The sequence below is a fragment of the Chenopodium album genome, chromosome 27 (assembly GCF_948465745.1).
Source record: "Chenopodium album chromosome 27, dcCheAlbu1.1, whole genome shotgun sequence".
NCBI lineage: Eukaryota > Viridiplantae > Streptophyta > Magnoliopsida > Caryophyllales > Amaranthaceae > Chenopodium > Chenopodium album.
The window spans coordinates 20,263,730-20,289,899 of record NC_137860.1 but is presented as its reverse complement, the minus strand read 5'-3'; the positions used below and the strand labels follow the sequence as shown (position 1 = coordinate 20,289,899).

The 26,170-nt window shown below is 33.8% G+C and overlaps 4 protein-coding genes across 6 annotated transcripts; 1 reads left to right on the top strand and 3 right to left on the bottom strand.

Moving 5' to 3' along the window:
* The first annotated feature begins 700 nt into the window (after nucleotides 1-700).
* Nucleotides 701-19,676, top strand: LOC145621271 (uncharacterized). Of its 3 annotated transcripts, none has more exons than XM_081676016.1 (16): nucleotides 701-848; nucleotides 1,090-1,142; nucleotides 1,286-1,417; nucleotides 2,846-2,985; nucleotides 4,179-4,402; nucleotides 4,817-4,877; nucleotides 5,050-5,180; nucleotides 7,552-7,672; nucleotides 8,649-8,690; nucleotides 8,793-8,855; nucleotides 11,769-11,813; nucleotides 12,526-12,570; nucleotides 16,793-16,885; nucleotides 18,924-19,039; nucleotides 19,270-19,339; nucleotides 19,493-19,676. In XM_081676016.1, exons 2-16 carry the CDS (start codon nucleotides 1,118-1,120, stop codon nucleotides 19,514-19,516), a joined length of 1,332 nt encoding a protein of 443 aa, XP_081532142.1. In that variant the 5' UTR covers nucleotides 701-848; nucleotides 1,090-1,117; the 3' UTR covers nucleotides 19,517-19,676. The 3 variants fall into 3 exon arrangements, with proteins under 3 accessions (XP_081532142.1, XP_081532140.1, XP_081532141.1); XM_081676014.1 differs by having other exon boundaries at nucleotides 4,095-4,402; XM_081676015.1 differs by lacking the exon at nucleotides 12,526-12,570 and having other exon boundaries at nucleotides 4,095-4,402.
* A 1,955-nt stretch (nucleotides 19,677-21,631) lies between these two features.
* LOC145619748 (uncharacterized) lies at nucleotides 21,632-22,096 on the bottom strand. The gene has a single exon (XM_081674447.1). The coding sequence runs from the start codon at nucleotides 22,094-22,096 to the stop codon at nucleotides 21,632-21,634; it is 465 nt and encodes a 154-aa protein (XP_081530573.1).
* Nucleotides 22,097-22,161: 65 nt separating this feature from the next.
* LOC145619747 (uncharacterized) lies at nucleotides 22,162-22,728 on the bottom strand. The gene has a single exon (XM_081674446.1). The coding sequence runs from the start codon at nucleotides 22,726-22,728 to the stop codon at nucleotides 22,162-22,164; it is 567 nt and encodes a 188-aa protein (XP_081530572.1).
* A 66-nt stretch (nucleotides 22,729-22,794) lies between these two features.
* On the bottom strand, nucleotides 22,795-24,012 carry LOC145619746 (uncharacterized). Its single transcript, XM_081674445.1, has one exon. It carries the CDS (start codon nucleotides 24,010-24,012, stop codon nucleotides 22,795-22,797), a length of 1,218 nt encoding a protein of 405 aa, XP_081530571.1.
* Nucleotides 24,013-26,170: the final 2,158 nt, after the last annotated feature.

The following is a 26,170-nucleotide window of genomic DNA, read 5'->3' as shown; positions in this document are numbered from 1 at the left end:
AGGTTCGTATCAACCGAGCGAATTGCGACATTATCATCAATACGCCATAGATTCTTGAGCACCCGTTTCATAGCTTCAACATTAAAGGGTTTTTTTGTGAGCAGTTTGCCCACGAGAGATAGGGCAATCCTTTGATTTGGAGTATTCTCTTCCACCATCGAATTCGTCCCATCAAGAACAATATTTTCATCATCATTCAATTTCAGTTTCTCCCACGCACTCACCAATTGCTCATCCATTGTGCAAAGGAAACACTCGTCCAGGAAAATTGATTAATTTTTCAGGGAAATCTATGGAAATTTGCACAAGAAAATCTTGAAAAACTCGAAGGGAACCCTAGTAGAGAGAAAACATGTCAAAGCCTACTCGAGGGACTTTATTTCAGGATTAATTTGTAAACTCAGTTTAATTAATGTAATTTCAGTTGTTTTCAATCTAAAAAAAAACCAAAAAAACTTACAAACAATTTATACAAGTTCTTTTTTTTTGCGAGACAAATTATACAAGATTTGGTGTGTGAAGATAATATGTGGGAAAAGGAAGTGTAAATTTAAACTAATACTCTGTACTATTAAAAAAAACCTAATATTTCGTACTTTTTAAAACAGATTTACTCTAAACCCTTAAAAGGTCTACTCTAAACCCTTAAAAGGTCTGCCCTGTCCCATAATCGGAGGATTGTATAAAGACTCAGCCCATTTATTTATTTATCATAGGGATCCATAGGATTGCTGTCTCTCAGATTAGTCAGATATCCATTGAAGCGCACTCAACGTTCTCCATTGAAGCGCAGTTGGCGTTCTCCGTTGAATCTAGTTCTTGTATCCCCCATTGAAGCAACTTCTGAGGTAAGTTGTTTGTATTTGTTATCATCATATCAAATATCCCTAAATTATGAGATCGATAATTGAATCAAATATCCCTATAATTATGAATCAAATTTGGTTGCTAATGAATTGCACAACACTTTAATGTTAGGATTTTCAGCCAAGAATAGCTGTAAAGTTAGTTTTATTACTTTATCGTATATCCTGTAACTTAGAATATCTGATGTGTTTAAGTAAACTAACATCATTGCTCTTTGTGAAGGTGGTTTAGATTTTTGGTCATTCGGACGATGAGCTGGCTACGGAATGGAAGATGTTGAGACACCTCTTATGAACTTTTCTTTAATATTAATCACATTGCTTTTCATTGTCAATTTTGTTATTGTTTGTGCTATAATCTGGAGTCTAACTTTCACTTCTCTGCTGTTTTTTAACTTTTTTTTTTTTGCACGTAATAGCTTTAGTACGATGCTCGCACAGTTTTTCAAGATTTCGCGACGTTGTAGAAAATTATGATAAATTTGATGCTGGTACCAAGAATGCTATTCTGAAAGCTTCTTCAAGTGTTGTTTCTATTATAAGCCGAATTGGTATCTTTTTTCTTCCTTCCTTATTTGAGATTGTAGTTGTTTCTTTTTCTTTTGTTTTTTTGTCTTAACTTGGTGACAAAAAGACTAAAGTAATATTGATGAAATGCAGTTTATGAGCAAAGAAGTTACAGCTTGCTGTTGTTAGGGAGGATTCTCTTTGTTGTTTTGTCAACCCGAAATGCTGTTATTATTTTTTGTCTGGAGATAATGATCTAGACTCTAGTGGGCTGATGTGTGATCTTTTTGTGAAGAAAATGTTTATTGAAAGTTGGATAAGACAAACGTTTTATTGTTAAGCTTGGACACATGGTGCAATATGTTTTCAAATACATGACTTGAATTAGGAGCATATGCTACAAATTTCTCTTTGATAGGTCTAATGAATTGTACTTAGCTCTAACCTGCTTAAGTTATTGTCTTATTTGGTTGTAACTTGTTTGCCTATTGGCTTTTGAGATTGGAGAGTATTGTATGATAAATTGATAAGGAAAAGTTTAGTGGAACTAACCATGCAAGCTGATGACATGAGATTCTTTAGTTTGTTCAACCTTTGTTCTTGTTTAATCAAAACATATTCCTTTTTAGGGAGTTGCAAATTGATTGCAACATTATTTTATTTACCTTATGAATAGATACTCTTTATATCTCTCTTTATCACATGAGCTTCCCTTCTCACTCTCTCATCTCCTTAAATACCGTGCATCCCGGGAGTACTTTGCATGTCCTGGTACAATAGAGTTAAAGTCTATAGAAAGTGTTTGTTTGCAAGCAAAAATGTGGGACATGTTCTATCCAGAGATTGGCCTTGCCAACAAGGGATCCATTGTTGCGTATGGGTGGGGACAACTTAAAAATATTTACTTCTGAATACCATTTAAAGTGATTACATTACCAAAATATAATTCCACACATACATATGCTTCTGTGAAAATTGCGAACTTTTACTTTTAAAAAAAATCAAATAATAGATACTTGTAATTTTGAACTAGCTTATTCCTAGCCAAAGTGTTTGTATATCTGGATCATCTGTATGTTAGATATTTCCTGGCTTCTTTGGTGCGTCATTGTTTCAAATGCAGCTTATTGAGTCCTTGATTAAGCAGAGAAGCTGGTTTGCTTTAGTTATGCCATCTTATATGGTCTTATCTGTCTTGCCAGGGTGATGTTATTGGATACTTTTGACATTAGTGGTGGGTTAGTGGCTTATTTTCTTCTCTCTTTTTCTCTGAGATTAAGTTGCTAATATATCTGGACAAATGGTAGCGAAATTTAAGTTTAGACTTGCTACATTAGGGCTGTTTTGTGTAATTTGTGAACCCGTACAAAGATAACAAGTAAAAAAGCTGTAGTTTTTTTTTTTTTTTTTTTTTTTTTTTTTTTTTTGGTTCATGGCCGTCCCTATCTAATTTTTTTTTTTACTTGTTTTAGGTGACAAAGTTATATTTATTGGCTCTGGTACTATCATTAAGTGTGATGTCCATGATGGATGTTTCTATGGTACTATCTTAACTTCTGCAACTTTTCTACAAGGTCCTGCTGGTGAGGCTTCTGTACTTCCTAATCTTAAGGTTAGTATTTTGTTTGTCTTTTTTAACCCTCATTCCTGTTTATAACCCTTTTTTTCCCTTTACATGTTGATGGCCCATCTTTCAAGTAATATTAGCTGTAGCATGAAATTAGTACAATCAACTGAACAATGTGAACCAACTTCTATAGGCCAATGAAACCTGGTTTCCATATCATTGGATTTGGCTGTGGGTTCACCTTAATTATTAAGCAATGTGCTATACCAGGTTCCGATGACTTTCAAGGCTAATCCAAAGACATAACTTAGTTTAGTCTATCGAATAAGGTTGCAACTGCTCCAACATCTGCATCTGTTAGACAGTGATAACATAATATTCTATCTAATCTAGTACTATCACTGCCACCAAGGTACCAATCTAATTGACTTGATAGAACACAGGCACCTTATTGAATCCCATCACCACTATGCAATAAGAAGAAGTGATGCCTAGATTAGTGCCTGGGAAGTTGAAGCCTCAAGCTCAAATGCTGGATTTCTACGAGGGAAAGGTTCTAGTCAACACTTACAATTGTTTGGAGTTCTTGCAGAGTTTTAGGCACTTGTAGTTTATCAAGGATTATGATTGAAATAGAGTTGGAGAATTGAGATAAAAGTATACCATATGAAACTACAAGAGGAGCATTGTGCAAATAAGTATCTAGTATGTTCGCAGGAATATCTAGCAGTTGAAAAAGTATGAAGAATCTGTCTCAATCCAAAAAAAATTTCTTTTAGATATCTTGTGTGTTAATACATGGCATGTTTTCCTAGTGACCAAATAAACAACAGCTTCCGAGATACCACAGCAGAAACCAGAAAGAATCATGGCTGTGAAAGTTATGTATAGGGTTGTAGCCACAAGCACTGACATCCCATTTACTTAATTGAACAATAAGAAGCAAGATCTGTACTGCATTCAAATTGAATGTATTTGCTGGTCTTAACTCTGTCAGCTTAGAACTTGGTTCCTTTTTTTTTTTTTTTTTTTTTTATTTTTTATTTTTTATATTTGCTTATGAGTTACTATAGTTTGCTCTCTAATTTTTTTCTTGACTCTTCCTGTTGGTAAATATTATGCTTGCATAATTTGATGTGAGCATGTTTTTGCAGATTGATGTATATTTACCTGGTGGTAATTTATGTAAAGGGCAAGTGTGGACTTATGATTTTCATTATAATATTGCAACTGTTAAGGTCAAATCCGATTCACCTCTCTCAACTGCAAAAATTAGATACATTGATGATACTGTAGCAATAGATTCGGATATGTCTGCAATAGCGGAAGCAAATTCATTTATGCAGTATGGGGAAGGAGCTGCTTCAACTTGGTTTAACCTATGTCCCGGTGAACTTGTAATAGCATTATCTCGGTTCAGTGAAGAACCCCATGAAATTATGGCTGCTCCCGGTTTATTCAGGTGTGCATTAGCTTATTCTATGTTTATTTCAGTTTGTTTCAGAACTTTGTTACATATTCAACTTGCTTTAAAAAAAAAAGTAATTTTTATTTATATTCCTAATTCTAAGAATTTCTGATCAGACTAGATCATATCAAGTCCAAAAAATTAGGTTCAAACTAAATCATATTTGAAAAGATAAGTTCACATTAGATCATATAAAGAGAATTAAGGTAAATTGGTAAACTAAACATTACTCTATATTTTTGACTTATAGTTTATTCTTGGGTTGTCTTATCAAGTTATCATGTGAGCTTTAGTGATGCTCATGCTGCATTGTTGGGATATTTCTCTGTACACAACCTGTCTAATGCTCCATGATTTCCTTTCTGGGCTCCTTTTTCTTATGTGTGTCTCTTATTCTTTATGGTTCAGCTGTGATGATTGTTCACATGATTGCAAAGAGCTTTACTTGACAACTTGCACTGTGAATAAAGTAAGTACTTATCCCATTCTCTTGGACTGTAAGACTAAGACATATCCTGAACTTATATCTAGGTGAGTTGGGTTGAACAGAGCACATAATGATGGCTCACCTAGTCCATTTTTAGTGTAAGAGTGCATGATGCCTTTCCGTCTCATTATATTGATGATATGGTAAATATCAGGCAGCTGTTGGGGGACCCCTTGTCAATTGTTATGGAGAAGTCATTGGAGTTAACTTCATCAGTTGTCCATTTAATGCATTCTTGCCTATTAATATAGCATTCAAATGTTTGGAGGATCTGAATAAGAACAGGTGATGGTCTAACCTTTCTTTCTGTGTCATTTACATCTTTAGTAAAGCTGTTCAACTATCTTTTGAATAATTTTGATATTGAAACTTAGTCAATAACCTTCAAAATTACACACAAACTACCTTCTAGAAAAAACGGTGGCACCATACTACATTTAAGGATGTTTTTTTTATTGCAGCCTTGCAGGAATCTGGTCTGACAAACATTCTGGCATAGACATTTTTTCCCCCTTTTATTTTCTTTTTTCCTCCCCTTTTCCTTCTCAATATATTTGCCTTCTTCTCTGTTGCGAAGAACTACTCCAATCATCATTTTTCTTCAGATTTCATACACCGATTGCAGTTTGACCTTTTAATTCTTGTTAGACTCCTTGAATTTCTGGTGTAGATCTAAGGACTAGATTCTAAATGGTCAATCATCATATTTGATGACTTGTCCTGTTTGGTCCTGGTGGGGCGTGAATATGCCATTTTTTTCTATCCATATATAAAAACAATTATATTGATGACTACACGGAATAATCTATTTTGGTTCATGTTAGCCGACCCCACTTTTGGGATCAAGGCTTTGATTGATTGATTGATTGATATAAAAACAATTTATTCAAACTATTTCTGTCCTCAATTGTTTTTTAGGCATTGACATGTGTTGATGCATATCAAAAGTGAATATAATGAGGAAGTGAAAGCTTTATTGGCGGATAGTGTACATGTAAGAATAAATTAATAGAGTTGGTTTGGGCCCCACATTACATACATTATGAAGTTAGAGAGTGAAAGAGAGATAGTGGAGGGGGGCCACTGTCCACGTCATATGGATTAAGCGATGTACATTCTCTATTTAAGGGAAGATGACAATCACATATGAACTACCAGAATAGTCTTCTGGACAATATATGAGGATGAAGAGAGTAGGAATTTTCTATTTTCTCTTGGTTCGTGTAAATTAAAAAATAATAACTCACAATAATAAATAGACTGTTTTTTTAACGCACTTTTTATACTCTTGTAGGTGAGTGGGTGGGTGTTAGAAAAAGAAGGATAAACTAAAAGAAAGTGAGTAGAAAGATGTACTTCCTCTGTTACAAGTAAATGCATCACTTGCCTTAATAGGCCATTCCAAAATATGTGCATTGCTTTTATCATTGGTAAATTTCCATCAAATTTTATTATGTCTATTTTCTCATGATTTCCACTTGACATATTTAAAATCTCTCTCACAGTCTCCACTTATATAATAAAAAAAAAAAAAAAAAAAAAAAAAACCCTCACATTTTTTGTGCTTCATGCAGTTTATTGTTTTTTAATAGAGTAAATAAATCACCCACTTGCTCCATTCGCACAATATACTACTGCTACAAATAAACGCTTCTAACCTTTGTGCAATCTCAAGTGATGCATTTTTGGAACAAAGGGAGTATACCATTATTCTATGGGGGCAAGAGGGGTAGGGTGGTTAAAACCTAAAGGTATTTGTACCTCAAATTAGAAAATGGGTTGAACAAAAAAATTGAAGGGAGTATAAATAAAACTCTTCTGTGTACACATGTTCAAATTTAGGATAGATTCCCTAATTCTTAGAATCGTGGCCCACAATGAGCCAAATGCTCAGACCCTTGACAGCCTTATCACATCAGTATTTCTGGGTTTTTATACTCACTGTTGAATTTAACTATGCCTGTTTTGCTCTCTGAGATCATGGCCACGGGGCCTAATGTGGCCAGCCCATGTTTGGTGCTGACATTCTTTCTTTACATCTTATGTAGAAAATGAAGCCTTGAGCAACTCACAATACTGATTCTTGTGCTGTGAGCCATGAATTAAGCTAATCTCGATACTAAGTATATAGTAACACAAACCCAATTGTATTCGCCATTCTACTATTATTTTGCCATACTTTTTGGGTAAAAAAAAAAAAAAGAAAAAAAAAAAAGAAAAGGAGTTTTGAAAAACATTCATAACTGTTCATTTTGCTTTTTCTCTATTTTTTCATCCTGTTCTTCTCTCCCTCATTCTTACCGCTTTTTCCCTCACTTTTGTTGATACAACCCTTGTGTCACACAAATAATCAAACTAGTCAATGTATAATTGTACAAGTACCTGTAAATGCAAGACTCATTGGGTTTCCCTTTATTTCCCCCTGGCTTTTTTGGTCTATCAGCAACATCCTCGGAGCCTGACAAGGCTGCATTAGAGCTGTACCTACAGTTTACTAATAGAAAATAGCAGATTTCCTTACTTCCTCTAAAATACTGAATTTTTATTAATTACCTGTCCTTGTTCATAACACGTTGACTCGTATAAATTGAATAAGAACTGTTGATATGTTGCTGCCGGTGTTGGAAAGTAACGTATCATCTATCATGTATGACAGGCGAGTTCCACGACCTTGGCTGGGAGTAAGTATTTCAAATCTTTACACTGCAAAATTAGAGAAGCTGGATGGACTGACCCGTAAATTTCCTCATGTTGTCAAAGGAGTTATAATTGACAAGGTTTGGTGTTTTTGTTTTTTGTTTTTTTTTTTTTGTTTTTTGTTTTTTTTTTTTTTTTTTTGGCATGTCATGGTAATTATATCTTGTTTAGTTTTACGTTTTACATTTTACCAAGAATTGACATACTCAATGAGAGCATAAAATGTCCTATTGCCTCCAAAATAACTAATGTAGTGTTATAAGTTGTTAGTTGTCTTGATGAGCTCTTAGGGACTTTCTGTTTGTTAGTCTCCCTACGGAATTTTGTTAAACTAATGGGTTTTTATTTGGAGCCTTGGTAGGTATGTGCATTAGTTTTAATTGGAGTTATGAACATTAAAATTTATCTTGCTTGTATCAAGGCTCTTGTTAGCTATGAGCATAGGACAATTATCTTGCTTAGATAGTCACTGGGTGCTACGACCATGTATGACATGGTTGCAATAGAGTTGAGGTGCAGTTTGCTCACCACCCACGGGAGCAAATTGTCCGAAATGCTTGTACTTTAAATCTTGAAATTTCCGCTGAAAAGTTTATTGACATTAAGTAATTGCTATGCATATTAACAATCAAGAGGTAATGCACATAAAATATAGGAACTATGACATTAACATCAACTGTCTTTGGTGAGCTGATAATTAACATGACAATTATATGAAGACTAAATGTATGTGCCTTTATGGATGATAACCTTCTTTATGGTCCTTTGAGTCCCACTTCACGATTCATCCCGCATTTCTTTTGATATTTACAATCAGAAACAAACTTCCCTTCTTAAGTAGTCACCTGAGACAATATGCAAACAGTTAAGTAGATAGGGTACATCAAAAATTCATTATGGAGAAATATTGCAATTTGTGCAAAGGCCTTCTTTTGTGTTTCCACCATTTTATACCTATTTATATTTGGAGGGTATAGGAAGTGCAAATGTGCTCTTTATATAATTAAATGAGACACTCGAGCTCATATTTTTTGACAGTCCTACCCCTCCTTGCAGGTTAAGAGTAGAAGAGTTAATACTTGCATGGTGAAGACAAAGGTGGTGAATGCATGATCTTTAGGTTTTTTTTCTTCATCTTTTCCTTACATGCACTGGCTTTATTAACCTCTCAGTTGCTGCGACATTGTGGGTATCTTTCAGGCTCTTTACTGGACTTTTTGGTCTTCTCGGAAGTGGCTTAAAGCAAAGGTTATAAATAAAAATGTAAGTTAAGTGTATGTGCTATCCTATTTCAATTAAGGGAAAAGCGTTAAATTTTATGTTTGTGATTTGCCTACATTTTGGCTTCATTGCTTGTGGATTTTTTTAAATGTGGTTGAATTTTCTTGGAATATCTATTACTTACAAGCTTTTCACTTGAAAGTCGATGCTGTAATGCCTGTATACAAAAGTCCTCATTCCTTTTCAGTTCAAAGAGGTCAAAATGACATGGGAAATAAAACTTTGTTACCTTCTCAGGCTATGCGTTGTTAGTCAGAGCATTCATATTTTCCATTTGATTCTGGACCAAATTAGTGTATGGTATGACCATCAAATCATCAATAGATTGGATTAGAGCAGATTTGATGATCTGCTCAGCCCATATAGGCTCTTCACCCTAGCTTTTCCGAATTTCCGGAACCATCTTGTTGCAAAATTGCATGCATGTGTATTTTATGCAGACAGCTGCTTCAATTGATGACAGAACATATGGCTGCAAACACCTCGGTTAGGTTTGGTAACTCTATATTCTAGTTATATAGTGGTTGAGTGATTTTAGTATCGGCTGGACCCAAGAAATTGGTGCTTATATAATATTTAATCGAAATGTTTATCTAAAATTATTGTATTAGTTTCACATTGTGGTTATTGTATTAGTCTCACATTGCATCTACTTTTAAGCATTGTTTTTAATAAAATTGCCCACCAAGATACCTATCCTAGAATGTTGTGCTAAGGAAAGTGGGTAAAGGAACATGGACAAGCAAACTTTACATAGTTAACGCTTTAAAGACTAATTCATATGAAATCTCTTGTTATAATTTTATTGAATATTTTGGATAAGCCAACATAGCAATAATATTGAGAAGGCATAACATGTTTACACATAGTGACAATGTGACATTAAGTAATTGTCTCCCATATTATTTGCATGGTTGAATATGGGGTAATGATGAAGAATTATGCATTAAAAGAGAAAAGTTAGGGAAAGTGTGGGATTAGAGAGAGAAAAGGTGTGAGAAATTATGGGGTAATGAAGAGATAAAAAAGTAATGGATATATGCATTATTAAACTAGAACTTCCATAATCAAGAAGGAATACAAAATGGAGAGTAATATGGGACTTACTATTGCTACTGCTTGCATTGCACACAATAAGTTTTGATGTAGTACATGGGACCTTAATCTTAAGACCCTACACTTTTGATTTAAATCTTAAACCAAAGTATGTATCTTGATCCTATAATAAGCGTATTCAATAATCCTAAAAGAATAAATTAGTTATTGAATCCCTTCAAACACTTCTAATGAAGTATAAATTAATAATCTTATTTACTCTTAAAATAAGATTTAAGATTTGTGTATTACTATTGGAAGACAACATATTCCACAAAGGATAAACTCAATTTTAGTAATGTCAAATTGTCAATCATTGAATAATATTGCATTATAATAATTCCCTTATATACGGATATTAAATTACAAAACCGAAAAAACCCTAACATAACTCTTAAAATACCCTAATCCCATAAATATTAATGAGGCCATGATATAATAATGCAAATTAATCTGTAAAACATATCAAATGTCATCTTAAATTTTAAAATAAACCAAAGCCAATAATTAAAAACATCTAACTTGTCCAATTATTTTGGAATTCTTCACATCCACAATCCAAATCCACATCAACATCAACATCAACTTTTTACTCCTTAATTGTAAAATTACACATTAGGCCATTATGTTTGATAACATTTACTTTTTTACAATACCACCATATTGTACCAATAAAATGGCCCGCCACTAAACATCTCTTTGAACATAGTATCAACTCCTCCTCAATGTAATGCAATACAATGTGGGACAAAGTGAGTATGTAATCTATTAAATAATTATTAAGGCCATATATTGTTAAAAGTGCAAAAATCTAGCAACTATCAACTACTCCTTTCGTCCCTTTATTATTGTCCTATTGCCATTTTTTGGGTCTAACTTTGAAAACTTTGACCATAAATTACGGTTACTATAAGAGATAATATAATCATGTTAGATCTTGTTAGATTTGTTACATTGTATATTTTATTAATATCACGTTTTTATAATTCTTACGTGTATGGGAATGAAGATACAAATTTTAATCTTAAAGACCATGAAAAGTCAAAAGGAGCAAAAAAAAAAAAAAAAAAAAATAGGGACAGAGGGCGTATCATTTAATTCAAACCACACATCTAGTATTCTAGTATAACTTGTGCAAATCAACTATTTCAATGAGATTAGTTATTGCCGAAGATGATCAAAAACTTGAATTGAGCTTAAGTATTGTTTATTATTAGTAAATATCTTGTTTTCCTATGGGAAATGAAATGATTGATTTTTACCTTGGGGTAAACCTGCCAATGTTTACATTTTCCTTTTTCTTGGTGTTTGAGTAGGATTGTGGGTTGGGGATGAGGAGGAGAATGCAATACAAATATACAATACATCTATATGATTCAACTGCTCTTAAAAACTTTATCATTGCATTGCCCATGCAATTATAAGTGGTTCTCGTTCAACCCCACCCCCGCCCTTGTGGCTCTCTAAACACCAAAAGCAAGTGGTTCTCGTTCGAGTATAAGTGATGGTAAACAGACCTTAAGGCTTGGTTAGACTTGGTGTTGCTTTGGAGTTCGAGACTCTTTAAGTACAAGATCATGATTCATGACATCTAATTTTTACAATCTGGTTTATATTTTTCAGACGGTGGTAGCAGCTTATTGTCTTTCTTGTTTTAAAATTTAATAAGATGTTCAACAAGAGATTATACAAGAGAAAAAACATGCATGTGTGCAATATTTGCATTTATACATATTAAGCTTACATATACTTTTAAGGCATGTGTCCATCTAAATTAAAACATGTCACTTTTTTTTGCAGATTTGGAAGCTAAAGAGAACCCAAAAAAGGGTGAGGAAGATGAAGGTACCAACAATATCCATCCTTTTACATTATATACTAGTCAAAATGCAAAAGTGAGTAGAAAGGGGCTTTTGAATGTAATGATAATCTTACTGTTCTTTCCTATGTAGATAGGGATAAGTACCCTTCTTAATTAGAATTAAGTGGTGTAGAATTACAACAATCTATTTCACACTCCTTTATTTGCTCTTTTCTCCTAAAATTAGAAGTTAATATTTGATATGTGAAGGAGCCTTATGGAAATTTAATAATCCTACAAAATATAATGAATGTAAACACTGTAGAATAATAAGTTTAGGAGCCAATTATTCAGTTCCCTACTAGCCCATGTTCTGATTAGTGCGATTATGAGTTGCATGTAGTAAGAGACATAAAAAGGTGAATCTATAAGAATTGTAGACTTGGTACAATTCCTGAATGCCATATCCCAAAAAACAAGTGGTTCTCGTTCGAGTATAAGTGATGGTAAACAGACCTTAAGGCTTGGTTAGACTTGGTGTTGCTTTGGAGTTCGAGACTCTTTAAGTACAAGATCATGATTCATGAGATCTATTTTTTACAATCTGGTTTATATTTTTCAGACGGTGGTAGCAGCTTAGATTATACAAGAGAAAAAACATGCATGTGTGCAATATTTGCATTTTTACATATTAAGCTTACATATACTTTTAAGGCATGTGTCCATCTAAATTAAAACATGTCACTTTTTTTGCAGATTATGAAGCTAAAGAGAACCCAAAAAAGGGTGAGGAAGATGAAGGTACCAACAATATCCATCCTTTTACATTATATACTAGTCAAAATGCAATAGTGAGTAGAAAGGGGCTTTTGAATGTAATGATAATCTTACTATTCTTTCCTATGTAGATAGGGATAAGTACCCTTCTTAATTAGAATTAAGTGGTGTAGAATTACAACAATCTATTTCACACTCCTTTATTTGCTCTTTTCTCCTAAAATTAGAAGTTAATATTTGATATGTGAAGGAGCCTTATGGAATTTTAATAATCCTACAAAATATAATGAATGTAAACACTGTAGAATAATAAGTTTAGGAGCCAATTATTCAGTTCCCTACGAGCCCATGTTCTGATTAGTGCGATTATGAGTTGCATGTGTAGTAAGAGACATAAAAAGGTGAATCTATAAGAATTGTAGACTTGGTACAATTCCTGAATGCCGTATCCCAAAACATACTTTAAATTCTTGAATATGAAGTAGGAATATTTTGGGAGTATGAAACATTGTGGTATATTGGAATAATTAATGTGTATTACCATGTATAATCAATTTCAAAGCTCGGACATCTTATTAGAGTTTTAGAACAAAGGGAGTACTATGGTATGTTGGTAAATGATATGTATTTAGGGATGTGTATTTAGGGATGTGTAAATGATATGTTGGTTTTCATTTAGTTAGGTGTATGTGTCTATACTAAGGGGCTGTTTGGTTCATCTAAGGAACGGGAATGACTTAAAGAAAGGGAAAGAAGAAGAATAAAATGTAAATCCCTTTGATTTACAATGTTGTTTGGTAGCTCAATATATCTTCTCTCTCACCTTGCTAAACCATGTTCCACTCACTTTCATGGTTACCCGCTTCCATCCACAACACTGTCCCAAGTTGCCTCCACCCACCCTTCTCCTTACCACAACCGCCATCTTCCCTACCACCTTGCTGCCGCTCTCACTACAATTGCCAATTTTCTTCTTTCTTAATTATATATCACCATGTAATATTTGAGGTTTTTTAGGGTCAAATTCTACCATGAAACTCCAGATCATGGTTCAATTTAACCATAATTGATGATTTATAAAGGTATGAATTTATTTTTATCTTGTTTTTTCTTTTCAAAATTTTAGGTTTTTGGATGGGTATTGGTAATTATGAGTGTGCATAGGTTGGTGAGTTATGGTTTTGGGGGGGGGGGATTTAGGTATTTGGGTGGGTGAGTTATGGTTTTGGGGGGGGGGGGATTTAGGTATTTGGGTGGGTGAGTTATGGTTTTGGGGGGGGGGGGGGGTTTGCTGTTGGGTGGGTGGGGTATGTTTTTGGGGATGGGGTTGTTTATGGGTGGGTGAGTGCTGTTTCGAGTGGAGGGGTATGGTAGGGTGGTTTTGATTGGGTCTAAGAGGGTTGTTTGGGGATGAATTTTGGGTGGGTAGGTGAAGGTGGTTGGGTGGTTCTGGTGGCAGTCTTGGTGGAGTGGTGTCGGTGGTAGGTTGGGTGGGGATGGTGGTGTTACTAATGGTGTGGTGCTGTATGGGTTCCAAGAAAGGAAATGGAAATACCATGGGGGTGTGAAAAATCGAGGACTTTGGGGGTATGGAGAGGGTAAAGGGAATGATTTAAATGCCATTTCAAACAACAAAGGGAATTAACTTTGTTCATTCCCCTTCCCTTTTTTTATTACCCCATACCAAATGCCCCCTAAGCCACTAACTACTAAAAAAAGCAAATAAGTTAGGGTTCGTTTGGCATCACTGTAGTTTTCTGTTTTTTGGTTTTTTGTTTTTTAAAAGTATATTATATATGTCCCATAATGAATCAAAAATTATTAAGCTTATTAAACTCATAATAATTTTGAAAACTGACAACAGAAAAGTGGAAACACCTTTTTCTTGTTTCCTGTTTTTGGTTTTTAGTTTTCAAAAAAACAGAAAACTCAAAACCAAAAATGATGCCAAACAAGCCCTTAATAAGTCATTTCCAGCTCCAAGTAAAAATCGTATTAGATCTCTATGTTATGCTCCTTATGCTCCCTTATTTGCCATTGTTTACAAAGTATCTTCTTCAATGACACATTTTTCTATGCACATCTATTGTTCATTATTACTTAATTAGGTTAAGAGGTGCAATTTGTGCTTTTACACACAGAACTCTCAATCACCCGCACTCCATTGCCAAAACATAGGAGTGCCCTATGAGATCTGGACGCCCGCTTGTGTTTCTTTGTGCTTGCATGCTCCGTTTCCGCACAAGGCTTGCGCCCTTGACACCAAAAGGTGTCAAAACACTTGGACTGTTATACTATGCCACCATCGAATACTCTACTACCACCTCCTCCGCTACTCCATATTCACCTTATGATTGACATTGAACTAAAATTTAAAATTCATAGAAGAAAAAGGAGCAAATTCAAAAAGACTTGTTTATAGTACCAGAGAAAATTGAAATAGAAAATCTGATGAACCACCTCACATTCAACCATCATACTCCCCTCATCCCCATCATTACCACACAATTACTTGACCACCACCTTGCAACCATAACCACCATACCCTCTTTCCAAGTTTAAACAAAAAAATGATAGTAGAGTGAAAATCAAGCACCCTCAACATCACACATGCGGCATCAACAATACCTTTTATTTAGTGGATTTTTGCGGTGGTTGAATTTTGGAGAATGTGGAGGAGGTGGCTGCTGTTATGGGGAAGGGGAGGAAGGAGGTGGTGATGTTATTGGATGCCAACCACGGAAAGCTATCGGAAGGTTGGATGAAGAGAGAGACTACAAGTGGCTCGTTTTCTCGTGAAGTGGGTGTGAGAGTAGTGGAAGTATAGTTAAAGTTGGTAATGCTGTCTAAAGTAAGGTTAAGATTGTAAATGATGTTTAATTTTGGTGTATTGCAAGTATTGTGATTTTTCAATCATTAGAAAGCTTTGCAAGTATAAATGAATGGAGAAAGCTCAAAATTTTAAATTGTTGTGTTTCTATATTATTTATTTATGTTTCATGTGTTAAAAGGATGCATGAACAACGAAGTGTAAGATAAGAGTAGGGTCATGGTAAGTGAATGTATAATCTTATGATCGTATGCTGGTTTTAATAAAATAAGTTGTGCTTACATTTACCTTTGAAGCTTCTTCTTGGTCCTAAATCATAGTTTGCAACGCTATGGATACTATCTTTCGTAATAAAAGGAATTAAGTCTAAGAAACGAGAAATTCTCTTTTGAGATCTCTTGGTGTAATTACTTTATTACATTAGGATTATTTTTTCAGTGGAGCTGAAAAAGTTTTATATATCCTATGCATTTTTCCATGTTTTCATACTAATAAAAGCCAACAATATGTTTTTGTTTCAATTTACCCTCCTGTTCTTTACTAGTAGTTCTAGTTTGACTTTTTTCACTATTCAAAACACCACTATGACCTTATTTTCTTACTAATATTAAAAAGTTCCATCATAATTTGTCTCTTTCTCAAGAATGTTCCTCTTTTCAAGACTGTACCTTCTCTTGCTGTCTTGTAATAAGTCTGTAAGGTTAGTGCCTATTGGACAGATCTCTTTGATTACCCAGTCAAGAGAAACAATTCCTTTACTTTGTTGTATCCAATTATATGAGTATTATTTAATCTTACATTCTGCTGTATATTGGACTAAGGTGATGCCATCATGCAGATTCCTTAAAATTGAGTTACCTGGTCAGTCTGAGTTAAGAGTAACAGCTATGGTTGGTAGTGAGGGATCCATAAAATTAAAACGGAACTATGATTTCTAGTTTGAACCATCACTTAATGCTTTTAGAACATTTCTCAGTTTAAATTGTCACTTAATATCGTTACGACTTCTTTGTAATGATTGCCGAGTTTCAATTATTACTTTATGCATTATGTCCCATTTGCAATCCACATATTAGTTCTAGTCTTTTGACCTCTTCCCATTCTGGGTGTGAGCCTGAGGTAGGTTGAACCGTCTTCCTTTATGTCTTCAAGATTATTTAGGTAAAATTTGGATTAGACCTTTACTTAAAATTTACTTCTTACTTCTGAAGTTTCCTGTTTTCTGTGGTGATTTTAGTTAATGAAAAAGGTTTTATTGTAGAGCAGTAGTATTTAAAGAGCTAATGGAATTTTGTTGTGTTGAATTAATGGACATAAGTTCAAAATTTTGTACGTATTTGATTGCTCTCAACTGCTTGAAGTCACCTATGTTTATAGTAACTGATTTCATGATCGAGGTTTTTCATTGTCAAACAGGTAAATCAAGAGTCACCTGCCAGTGTTGCCGGTCTATGTGCTGACGATGTTATCATTAGTTGTGATGGAAAGTCAATTGGGAGTCAGCTTGAGGTATTGCATCTGCTCTATTATGGCTTTGTTAACCTAGCTTATTTTGTGTTCTTTCAAGATGAATCTGTTTTGTAAATGTGAATAATTATAAAAAATAGAATAAGGATATAATTATAAGAATCGATGAAGTCTGGGCAGGAAAGGTTTTAATTCATCAACATGAATATATTGAGGGTACCGATGCAGGTAGATGGTATAATTGTTATGTTGTGATTGTAGGGAAAATATTTACTTGTTCAACTTGGATACGTGGAGGCTATTTATGACTATATAGGCAACCAACAGAAAGTACTCAATGCAATACTGACATACCTTCCCTAAGATTATTATTGGTTCCTGTCTTCCTGTTAAAATTAAATTAAAAATTTGCCCGGCTAGAGCTACTCAACAATAATTTAGTACTTATCAATGCATTAATAAAACAGCATACTTAGATTTAATGCTGCCTCTTATATTATAGCTTAAAGAATAAGTCTAGTTTTATTATTATTTCTGGCATGCAGCATATTCTGAAGTTGTCTTGGGTGTTTTTATGAATTATGATGGCTCAGATGAATATTCCCTTTCCGTGCTTTTCTATCATTAGTTTCTGTGTACTGTAATAGCTCACATTTAACAAATTTTCAAGTTGTGACCCATAGAACAAAGCATTATATAATACAATGATATTTGAAGTTGCACTAGTGCAGCCTATAAACATTTTCTGCTTATGCCCCATTCGGTTTGATGTAAAATGTTTTCATGGAAAATAATTTTCCCATTATTTCCCACTTTTCTTTGTTTGGTTTGTGAAGGGTGGAAAACATTTTCCTTTATGGGAAGCTACTTTTTCCTCCATTCGCCTTAGTGTATCTCCTTTTTACTTTCCTCTCATCCATCCCCACATTTCCACTCCTATTTTTAATTTCTCTTTAACTTTTCCCGTAAGAACCAAACAAAGGAAAACTATTTTGCAAGTGTGGTTTTCCTTGAAAATGTTTTACATCAAACCAAACGGGACCTTAAGTATAAAAGAGTTGAGGAATCCTTGCATCTGCATATTCTATGGTTCTTTGGTGAAGTAAAAAAACTCCCTCTGTGCGTTGTCCAGAAATAAAATCAAATAATCCAAGCTCCTGAGAACGTAGCGGGAATCGAACCCGCATCGTTAGGTTGGAAGGCTAGGGCAGTATTTTTTATACCGCCGCACTCTTTATAGTCGCGCTGTCATGGAAACACTGTTAATTTTCAAAATCAAAAGCTGCATTTCAAAAGCTGAGGTGGACAAGCTTAGAAAAAAAATTCTGAATAGCAGTGTGACACAATTTTGTTGTTTAAAGATGTAGAAAATTCTAATGGCAAAACTCGTAACTTATGGTGTCAGTCACACAGTCCAAGACACAATTTGCAAATTGCAAATGCGTGTCAAGTATCATTATCTCTTCTTTTCTTCTTAATGAATCATCCAAACACAAGGACATATATTGGAGAAAACGTTGGTTAAAAACAATTCTGATGTAGGGTACATTTTATATACTACGTATTATAATGCTACCTTGAACAATTATGTTGCTTATCAACATCTTCATGGTTTAGAGTGTGGTATGTGGAGAATGGGACATAATTATGTGTTGGTAATCATATATACATCATGGCAGAGATTTCCCTCTGTGGTGTTTCATATGATGTTATTGTTAGTATAGTTCCATATACATGAATCCACTATTTATATGACAATTGAAATTACTGAAATAGTAAATCTAGAATATGGGAAGAACTCCCACCTGAATTGGTACAAGTAGTTTACAATTTGGAATGCTTTGGTCATGTACAATATTACAAACATTATAACCTTTGGTTTTCCACCAGAGGGTGTAAGCCGTGTAACTGTTGGCATTTTGTTTCACGCTGCTATATAGAAAGGTTTGGGGGGGGGGGGGGGGGAATATACAGCCATGTGTACTTGTGTTCCATTTGACATTTGATTGAAACGGAGAGAAATCAAACTCCCTTGTAGTTTGTCGATTTGACATTTGATTAAAATATTTGTTATGAACAGCTGATTGAAGCATTATGGAACAAGGAAGGAAAAGCTGTGGAACTGGTTGTGGTAAGGCCTGAGACTGGTCAACGAAGTCTGACTGTGACAATCGGCACTAGCCCAAAGATGAACAAGTAAGAATCCTTGACAATCCCTCAAAAAGAAAAATCAATTTTTAACACAGTTTGATTATGTAGTAGCTTGCTGTTTGTATGAGATACGATTATAGAATGATAGTCAAAACAGGAGAGGAAGGTCCATTTGAAGCAATTACTATAGTCTTGCTGGAAAAGCAAGAAGCTCCTCTTGTTCATTTATTTGAATACTTCGGTAATGACCTCTGTTTTTTTTCCTCTCGTTGCAGGTGGCATGTCCCATTAGTAGGCTTCCTATCGATATTAGAAGATCGACTAGCTGTTGAGAGAAGGGATAAAGTAATTTTCTTACTGTACTCAAGCTCCTTTTTGTTTTTCTTCAATTTATAATGTACATTTTTCCAATTCTCAAAACCCATTTGATGAATCATTTATGTATTACCCCAACTTCATGACTAACAACAGTCAATTTTACGTTGCATTCACTTGCAGATGAAAGTTGACGAAATGGAGTAGGATAGTTGTCTGTTACCGAACAACCTCTGTTGTCGGTGGTCTTCTGTATACCAAACTTATGAATTATCCATTGTAATATCTCTCCATCTCAGAGAAATGTTCATGCAATACGATCCTTGCATGCTCAAGTTTTTCAATGATTAGCTTGTTCAGTTCTGTATCTTTGATTCTTTGGTCGTTTGTTGGGATTATTAGCTCGTTACTACATACAATTACGCGTGCAACTGTGATAAACTCATAATAGGCAGATGACATATGTTCAGTGATGATTTTCTTTGACCAATTAGGATAGAGAGGCTCATGGGGGCATGTCATGAAGGAAAATGCTATACTATTGCAGTATTGCTATTTCAAAGTTTCACATTCCATGAGATAGCGAGGATGATAAATCTGAATTTGAACATAACATTTATAGTTGCAGAACATAACATTATAAATAGGAAATTTTGTGAAAACCTACATTTTAAATCTTTGTTTTTTGTGAAAAATCATTTGTAAAGAAAATGTTGTAAAAACCACCTAATTAACATTTTTGTTGTAATTTACCACCAACAAAACAATTGACTATTGAATTGTTAATAGTTGAAGCTCATTTTCCAGCACAAAGTGGTGAATTACAACATAAATATTTAATTGGGTGGTTATTACAACATGTTTATTATACTAAATATGATTTTTCAAAAAAATAAAAAAATAAAAAAATTAATAGGTGGTTTTTCCTTTATTTTATAATCATATATTCATAGCAAAAAATGTCATTACAGTAAATGTATAGATAATATTTAAATTGGTATAAAATATAAGAGGTATTTGAAAAAACAATTAAAGTGATTATGTTTTAAAGTAATTTCTTTAATATCAATAATATGAATTAATTTTATTATTACTTTTTTTAGCAAAATCTAGTAATAATCCGTTTAAAAATAATTAAAAGACTTGGAATAATATTTATGTAAAGGGGTAGGGAAAGGAAAAAAGAACACCAAATAAATAGGAGTATATTTATTATAAAGATATAAAAAAAATTGGAATAATATTACTCCGTATTATAGTTGTATTCTACAAATGTATTTCTAAAAAAAATTGTCTAAAAAGGGAAGAGGCTTTTTGGAAGGAAAAAAGCACCAGAATGTGACACGTGTCATTTGCGTTATCTGTTTTAGTAAGTTAATGATGATGATTTATTTTGTTTCACTTTCGGTGTTTGTTTTAGTATTGAATTAATGATGATGATTTAATTTTGGTTTCTTGATTTAACATTGTACTTTATTTTAACACTAGTAACAATCGTGCATTGCAAGAGATATAAGCTAGGGGTGAGCAAAATTTAGAGTACCCGGTTTTGGATTCGGAACCAATTTGGACCCGGAACGGATCCTACTGGGTCTGGGTCCAGTTCCAAAATTTTGTACCCGATTAGAATCAATTCCAATTCCGGATCCAGTAATTTTGGACCCGATACTCGGTGGGTACCCTGTTACTACTTACTAGATGTGTTTTAAGTTCTAGCAGCCCCTTTCTTTTATATATATATAGGGGAGGGATCCGGTAAGAACCCCTCCTTATATTAGAACCCTAGTTATATAAGAACCAATCTCAGCCGTAGGATTAGATTGATTTGAACGGATTGGATTAAAGGGGTTGATGGCAGTGTTGTGAATATGAAACCACCACCACCTATTACTACTTCAACCTAAAAAATTAGAACGTTCACTCTCCTACATATACTTTCTACACATTTCACTTCCTCTCTCTTAAAACCAAAAAACTCTCTACAAAACCACCATTAATGGATCAAATTCAAGCAATGATCACATATTTCGCTCAACATTTCGGTCACAATCAACTTCTATTGTTCATAAACTTGCACTAAACATGTGTAATTTGGAATTTTGAGTACATTTTTTCAAACCCTAGATCGATGCAGTTCGTCAGATTTGGGTACAACTAAAAAAAAATTAGTCCTACAATTAAACATCGCATCATTTGACAAAAAAAAAATAAACGCAAAGATAGTTTTATAGTTAAAATTTTACAACTAAAAAATCCACAATATATAATTAGTCCTACAATTAAAAAAAAGATGAAAAAAATTACATAAAGTTTAATATTAAATTATAATTGCATCCATCGAGTCTTCATATTTTGAAAACGATCAATGATTGCTTCATCGGGAACTTGTAGGAACATTTCCTTCTCAATAAAAGTGACCAAACAATCATTCATAAGTTGATCACCCATGCTATTTCGCAACTTACTTTTGACATATGTCATTGCGGAAAACACTCTTTCAACACTTGTCGTAGCAACGGGAAGAATCAACATCAACTTGATAAGCAAATATACAAAAGGATATGTCTTATCCTTCTTGGTACTAACAAGCATCATGGAAAGAGAGTTAAGATCACACAAGTTTTGAAATCTTTCATCATTGTGCATATTTTCCATGAATATATCAAGTTGACCTTCAAGTGTCATCAAATCAAAACTTGAAAATTCTTCGGGATAAAAAGAGGCAAGTTTGAGTACCTTTTCTTTGTCAAAAGATGAAAAGTTATCTTTAGGACTTAAGCAAGCCATACAAGTAAATAACTCCATGCTTCTCTCATTGAATCGATTATCAAGTTCATGAAGATGCAAATCAATTACCCCCAAAAATATTTTAACTCGAAAATGATGTAGATTTGTTGCTTTTTCGACAAACGTCGTGATCTTCCTTGAGGAACATAAAGAGCATCCATAGTGGGAACATCAATGTCTTGTTTAGTGCAAAATGAAGTAACCTTTTTTAAGAGAGTCTCCCACCCTTGTTCCCTCATTTTTTGCAATACACTTTTTGTGAAAGTAACTAGTTCCATGGCATTTACAATATCTTGCTCCTTTCTTTGCAAAGCAAGACACAAATCATTAGTGTAACTAAAAATAGTCAACATCAAATAAGCCACAAAAATAAAATCAAATGACTCTAATTGTCCTAAAACAATTTGAGCTTTGAACTTATCTTCCGATGCACCATGCTTCCCAATGTGAACAAGTACCTTAACAATTGTAGAAAACAAGCGGATGATATTTACAAGACACTTGTAATGAGATCCCCAACGAGTATCTCCGGGCCTCTTCAAATCAAGCTCTTGATTCAAACCCGATCCACTCAAAATTTCCCCCACTTCTAATGCTTGAGCAAGTTCTTGAGCTTGACTATTACGAATCATTTCTCTTCTCTTGCAAGAAACTCCAACAACATTCAACAAGTTTGCAAGTATTTCAAAAAGCCAACCTCAACTATCATTTCTTTTAGCAACGGCAACTAGTGTGAGTTGAAGTTGATGAGCAAAACAATGTATGTAGTAGGATCTTGGAGTATCATTCATAATCAAAGTCTTAAGGCCATTTATTTCACCCTTCATATTACTAGCCCCATCATAACCTTGCCCTCTTATCATAGATGGACTCAATGAATGTTCCACAAGTAGTGACAAAATTGCATCTTTAAGGGATAAAGCGGTAGTATCACCAACATGAACAATGCCTAAAAATCTCTCCATTACCTTTCCATTATCTCTATTAACAAAGCGGAAAACAAGAGCTAGTTGTTCTTTTTGAGACACATCACTTGACTCATCGGCCAATATAGCAAAGTAATCATCACCAAGCTCTTCAATTATGCACTTAGTTGTTTCTTTTGCACAACAATTAATAATGTCTTTTTGGATCGGGGGAGAAGTCATTTGACAATTTCCGGGTGCATTTTCAAGAGTATGATCACCTACTTCCTTAACCTTTTCTCCTAACCATTTCAATAGCTCAATGAAATTACCCCTATTATAAGACTCATCACTTTCATCATGCCCACGAAATGCCAAACCTTGCCCCAAAAGAAACCTTAAACAAGTTAAAGATGCATTTAAACGAATATAATATTCACTTTTAATCACCTCACTTGCCTTTTCAAACATGTTCACAATTGATTTATTTTTCCCATCTTTCAAGTTCACATACTTTTCATAAGCAAGATTATGAGCACTCTTAATTCCACCAACATGCTTCTCAAATCTTTCCGGCTTATTCCATTTCCTAAACCCTCCATCAACAAATGCATCACCTCCCATATTATTTTCAACTTCACCTTTAAACAAGTAACATACAAAACAATATGCGGCATCTTTTTCAATGCTATATTCAAGCCAATCCCATTTGTTGAACCAATTCACACTAAAACGACGCAAACCTCCCGCTTGTCTTTGAGGGAAGTTGTGAGTTTTTGGTTGGCAAGGTTTTTTGAGAATATAAGCTCTCCTCACCGCATTTCTTTGATTTGGGGGATAGTCCATTATGTTCATTCTTTTTCCTGGATCATGAGGAAGAAGTTCAACATCATATATCAATTCTTCCTCCTCCTGTGGTAAATTACTAGTACTTGTACCACCAATTTCTTCAACATTTTCTTGAGTTTGGGGGGAGCTAAATGAAGTGGGTTCATTTCCTTGAGATTTCATTCTTTTAAACAAGAATTGTCGAAGATCGGGTTGTTTTCCCTTTACCTTAGAATTGTTTGAATTAGGTGAATTATTTGACATGTCCTAATTAAATCAATAAAATTAAAAATAATGAATCAATAATAATTCAATTATCATCATATCATATAATCAATATTACCAAATACCAAACAATTTAATACAAATAACAAGTTATAGTTTTATAAAGTGAACAATTTGAGAATTAAGAACCTTAGCCTAACATTGGAATACAAACAATCAATCTCAACCATTAAAAATTCAGAATTTAAACAATTAAAAAATCACACTTAAATAAAAAATTAGCACTTAAACAATTTAATTAAAATAAGATTTAGGATTTGGAGGGTTAATTTAAAATTATAAGTTACTTACAATGAATTGGGGAAAATTGGAAAAATCCAAAGAAAATTGACTTTTGCAATATATGGGATGCCGGTTGTGCAGTGGTGGCGTGCAGGCCGCATGCGTGGTGGCAGCGGCGCCGGCGTCAGGTAGCGTAGTCGTCGGAGAAGTCCGACAGGCGGCAATCATGTAGCACTGTAACAGGGCCAACTGTTTACTGTTGTGCTGTTGTGGGAATTGGGATTTTGGGAATAAACAAATAGAAACTAAAAAGGCTTAATAAAAAATTATCTTTGTACTTTTTGATTTTTATTATTGTTGTAAATAATTATTTATATTACGGAGTGTCAGAGTGTTTTGTGACTTTTGTCGTCAAAGTCTCAAAGACAAGCGGGAAAGTTGTGAGTTGGAATTGGTTTTGTCAGAGTGTTTCGTACTTTCGTCAATTATGTTTTTTGTTTTGTTTTTTGTTTTGTTTTTTTTTTTAATAAAAAAAACTGAATTTTTTTTTTAACAGTGGGGGGACAGTTGTCCCCCCATGTCCCCCCCTCCCTCCGCCTCTGTTCTAAATCCCCACAAATAACGAATATGTATTTAATTTGGATTTAGAACAACACAAAAGACATTTTAGGGTGAAAAAAAAAAGAAAACAACAAATTAACTGAATTCAAACCACATAAACAACGTACTATATACTCAAACTCAAATTAGAACAATAAAAATGACAAATTTGAACGACGACTAGACAAAACAACGAATTCGAACATATAATAAACGTAAGCAATGATCATCTAATGAATCTAAAAATATAAAGTACCCAAATCTGACGAACTGCGTTGATCTAGGGTTTGAAAAAATGTACTCAAAATTCCAAATTACACATGTTTAGTGCAAGTTTATGAACAATAGAAGTTGATTGTGACCGAAATGTTGAGCGAAATATGTGATCATTGCTTGAATTTGATCCATTAATGGTGGTTTTGTAGAGAGTTTTTTGGTTTTAAGAGAGAGGAAGTGAAATGTGTAGAAAGTATATGTAGGAGAGTGAACGTTCTAATTTTTTAGGTTGAAGTAGTAATAGGTGGTGGTGGTTTCATATTTACAACACTGCCATCAACCCCTTTAATCCAATCCGTTCAAATCAATCTAATCCTAAAGCTGAGATTGGTTCTTATGTAACTAGGGTTCTTATATAAGGAGAGGTTCTTACCGGATCCCTCCCATATATATATATATAATAAAATAAAAAAAAGAGCCCAAAAGACAAAGCCCGACATACATCATGGACCTTACATAAATAGTCTAATCTTACCTAACCCTAAAATCTCCAATATTTGTATCTCTCATAGCCTCCACGTACACCATTAAACATTTAAAGTGGTTCTTTAACCCCTTCACCATAATTCGATCAGTACAAAAAAGAAAAAAAAAACCCTCACATTATTTACCTATCGTCTCTTCAACGACCCAATCTTCATACTCTACGGATCTGCAACGTCTTCTTCCTACAAATACTTCTTATTCGTTCTTGGGTTGTTGATGATTCTTCATTGATTTTTTTTTTTATAATTTTTTTAGATTTAGAATTAGGAGAGACCAATAAAGTGTGTTATTTAAACTTTAAAGAGATGTAAAAAAGTATGAAATACCCTAGGCTATCACCCTAGTATTTTTTTTTTAAAAAATATTCATGTTTGTTAATATATTTTTTGTTGTAAATCTATAATCCAAGTTATTAATTTTGCAAAAAATTGCTTTTATTTTTCTGAAAAATCTGGAAATTAAAAGAAACCGG

What these genes read in the sequence shown, in the direction of transcription:
- LOC145619747 (XM_081674446.1), bottom strand. Translation starts at nt 22,728, where the DNA reads ATGATTCGTAATAGTCAAGCTCAAGAACTTGCTCAAGCATTAGAAGTG.
- LOC145621271 (XM_081676014.1), top strand. Translation starts at nt 1,118, where the DNA reads ATGAGCTGGCTACGGAATGGAAGAT. An exon ending in GAGGATCTGAATAAGAACAG is followed by an intron (nt 5,181 to 7,551) that starts GTGATGGTCTAA and finishes CATGTATGACAG; the next exon opens with GCGAGTTCCACGACCTTGGC. An exon ending in AAAGGGTGAGGAAGATGAAG is followed by an intron (nt 11,814 to 12,525) that starts GTACCAACAATA and finishes CTTTTTTTGCAG; the next exon opens with ATTATGAAGCTAAAGAGAAC.
- LOC145619748 (XM_081674447.1), bottom strand. Translation starts at nt 22,096, where the DNA reads ATGGCTTGCTTAAGTCCTAAAGATAACTTTTCATCTTTTGACAAAGAA.
- LOC145619746 (XM_081674445.1), bottom strand. Translation starts at nt 24,012, where the DNA reads ATGAAATCTCAAGGAAATGAACCCACTTCATTTAGCTCCCCCCAAACT.